A 2,956-nucleotide genomic window follows, 5' to 3' on the forward strand; every position below is an offset into this window, starting at 1 on the left:
ATATATACATAAAATCAATAGGTTGGGTTTGCATAAGTTATTATATGAAATGATAAAAGACTGATTAAACTTGAAGGGAAAAAAACATCGATTAAAAATCTACAAATTCGATGTGCCGTCTATTCTCGGCCAAAGTCTCAATTCGTGGATTGCGAGAAGTAACTCATGTTGTCTTTGTCAGCATGCCTCATCAAAAAAAAATATTTACAATAAGCCGTACTTACCTCCGGCGAAAGCAGGGATACTGCCACGAGAAGGAACAGTGTTATTGCTGTTGCCATGGTAGCAGCCGCTGACACAGTCATACAATTTCAGAAGTTGAGAAGTTGTTGCGACTTGTCACGTATAAAGTGTCCTTCTCAAAAAGTCTCACCAGTTAATGGTGTGAGAAAGTAAGGATGTATTGAAATACAAGTTGTAGTCAATGCAGGCCGATCAGTTCTCGACAAGTAGGAGCACTGTTTCTTCAAAGTCCTGAGAATTGTCACTGCAAGTTATAAAAAGATCACACACTTCTTCTGTCCTCTTTGAAGTTGTCCATATTTCCAGCCATCACCTCGTGGAGCGAACTCGCTTTCGAAACTGATCTTCGGCTGGCTTGTCTCTTTATATCAACTGCGTATGAAGGTGTAAGTCCTCCGAAGATGACGAAGCATGAAATAAATAAGAGAAATCTTTTTTTTTCCCTGAAAGTAAAAATAGTGCTCACTATCTTGCTCACGTGACTCCTCCGACAGCCAATAAGAAGCTCGGGTGTTTTGTTGTCGAGTCTCTGTTTCTCTCGCCGCTACAAGGATCTTATCTGCTGATGAAGCTTGCCAATGTTTACGAAGGAACCTGCTGATAGCAACGAGAAAAAAACGTAATTAGAACGCTATTAATAGATGCAAACCGAGGCTATCACTCCCTCTTGTATACTACTCGAAACTTTGGATGTTTCGAGACTAACCTTGGACTCCGGAGAAAAATAATGTTTGACAATTCAAGGTAGAGAGGAGGGGTAGTGGGGTGTATACAAGGTGTATGAGTTATGTGTAAGGTATGCTTCCGCGTAATTGTATTTTTATGTATGTGTTTTACGCCCACATCAACGTAATTTAGAATAATATTTAGGGGGCGAGCTTTGACCTTGCCTGTCAGGATTAATACGAGTTGAGAGGTATTCATGAGCATCCCAACAGACAGACTGAGATATTCAATAGAGGAGCAATCAGAGATCCTCGATAAAAACAATCAGAGATACTCGATTTAAAAAAAGAATAAGAGATACTCTATAAAAAAAACAATCTCCCCACACCCAAATCGAACTCATGTCTTCTTAGTGGAACGGCGAACGGGCTAACCTCTACACCACATACGATTATTTGGTAAACTGGACTGTACAATGTAGGCCCTACATGTGTCACGACAAGGTGAGATCAGGCGCTCGTCAGTTTTTGGGGCATGAGGAGTTATTGGTTTCATCTGAAAGCTGATTTATTTGCCTGGCTTTCAATGAAAAAAATTTCTATTCTATCTTGAATAGAACTCAACTTGATTTCAGTGGTGAAGTTAAAGAGAAGATGGCCGCCACAGTTGGGTAACTCCAACAGCTAAAGAGTCCTTGAAAAAAGAAAAATGACATATTTATTTGGCGTCTTTAATCAATTTTTTTCCAGTAAAATTCACATGTAAATGTGTTTTTATATGGACACGAAAGAGGTTGAGCCAAGAAATAAGAATTCGATTTTTAAAAAATTCCAAACTAGAGCAAAATGCCTGTTTCTCCAATTTTGACGAGCGCCTGATTTCACCACGCTGCCTTACATATCATTTGGCACGACAGAAGATTGTGGGCGAGAATCAGGCAGGTCAATGGGTTTTTTAAAATATATTTGTGTTTTCCACGCCCTCATCGACACAAATTCGATCATTTAGGAAGCGGGCTTTCGATCCCTTCCTGTCGGGGCCAACCCCGGGTGAGAGAGAGATACAACATTTCAGCCAAAAGACCGAGGTATTCGACAAAAATGTTCTCTCCTTTCGGGAATCGAACTCGGATCTACCATGTACGACAACGAAGCGCACAAGCGCTTTGTAACACTGAATACGATTATTTGGTACACTTGTGCGCTTTGTAACACTGAATACGATTATTTGGTACACTTGTGCGCTTTGTAACACTGAATACGATTATTTGGTACACTTGTGCGCTTTGTAACACTGAATACGATTATTTGGTACACTTGTGCGCTTCGCAACACTAAATACGATTATTTGGAGCACTGGACTGTAACCTTTGGGGGAGAGAAAATAAAATTTGTGGACGATAAGGAGGCGGGAAAACGGAAATGAACGTTTCAGTTGGGATGGCTTTTTGGTGAGTTTGTTTGTTTGTTTGTTGTTTCCTTCAGGGCGGTCCTATGTTTGCACCACACTTGCGGTGGGAGGAGGAGGAGGGATTGCTAGAGGGAGAAAAAGTGGGAAAATATAGCCCTGCAGTTCTCCGATACATCAACCGCGAGGCAAGTGGCACGACGATAAGAACGGAGAAGGTCGTATGAATGAATGTGATGCGCACACTTGTGGACGGATGTAAATGTCGTCAACAGGATAATTAATGGTCGCCCATCGCTTGTTGATTTGAGCTTGACACATCTTCCAAAAATTATGTGAGGCTGCGCGGTGGAATCAAGCTCTCGTCAAAATAATCAAAGTGAAGAAAGTTGCATTTTTCTGCAGGTTTGTGAATTTGTATCAAATTTTTGTTTTTGGGCTCAACACCTTTCATGCCCATTAAAGAACTCATTTCTGTGTGGATATTTCTGAAAAACGTTAATTAAATGCTCAAAAGATAATAGATACAGTCTCAAAACGTTGGATTGTCATTTTGTTTGATTGAGTATTTGCTCACTTTTGGAAAAAGAACAGGTTGGCCTTTACGACAAAATACGTCTCTCTTTCATTTGTGTGTGTG

At 40.5% G+C, this 2,956-nt stretch overlaps 1 protein-coding gene across 4 annotated transcripts in view; it reads right to left on the reverse strand.

The window, feature by feature from the left end:
• The window catches only part of LOC101864082 (RNA-binding protein 25), a 69,384-nt gene that overhangs the window by 58,399 nt on the left and 8,029 nt on the right, over positions 1–2,956 (reverse strand). For 2 of the 4 annotated variants that reach the window (XM_005104609.3, XM_005104607.3), the window contains exon 2: positions 225–837. In XM_005104609.3, coding sequence (XP_005104666.1) covers positions 225–305 — 81 coding nt within the window. In that variant the 5' untranslated portion in view covers positions 306–837. Of the gene's footprint in view, positions 1–224; positions 841–2,956 lie in introns of all 4 variants that reach the window. The other 2 variants (XM_013086029.2, XM_005104606.3) reach the window with 1 other exon arrangement.

This window comes from Aplysia californica, unplaced genomic scaffold (genome assembly GCF_000002075.1).
Source record: "Aplysia californica isolate F4 #8 unplaced genomic scaffold, AplCal3.0 scaffold00428, whole genome shotgun sequence".
NCBI classification, from domain to species: Eukaryota; Metazoa; Mollusca; class Gastropoda; order Aplysiida; family Aplysiidae; genus Aplysia; species Aplysia californica.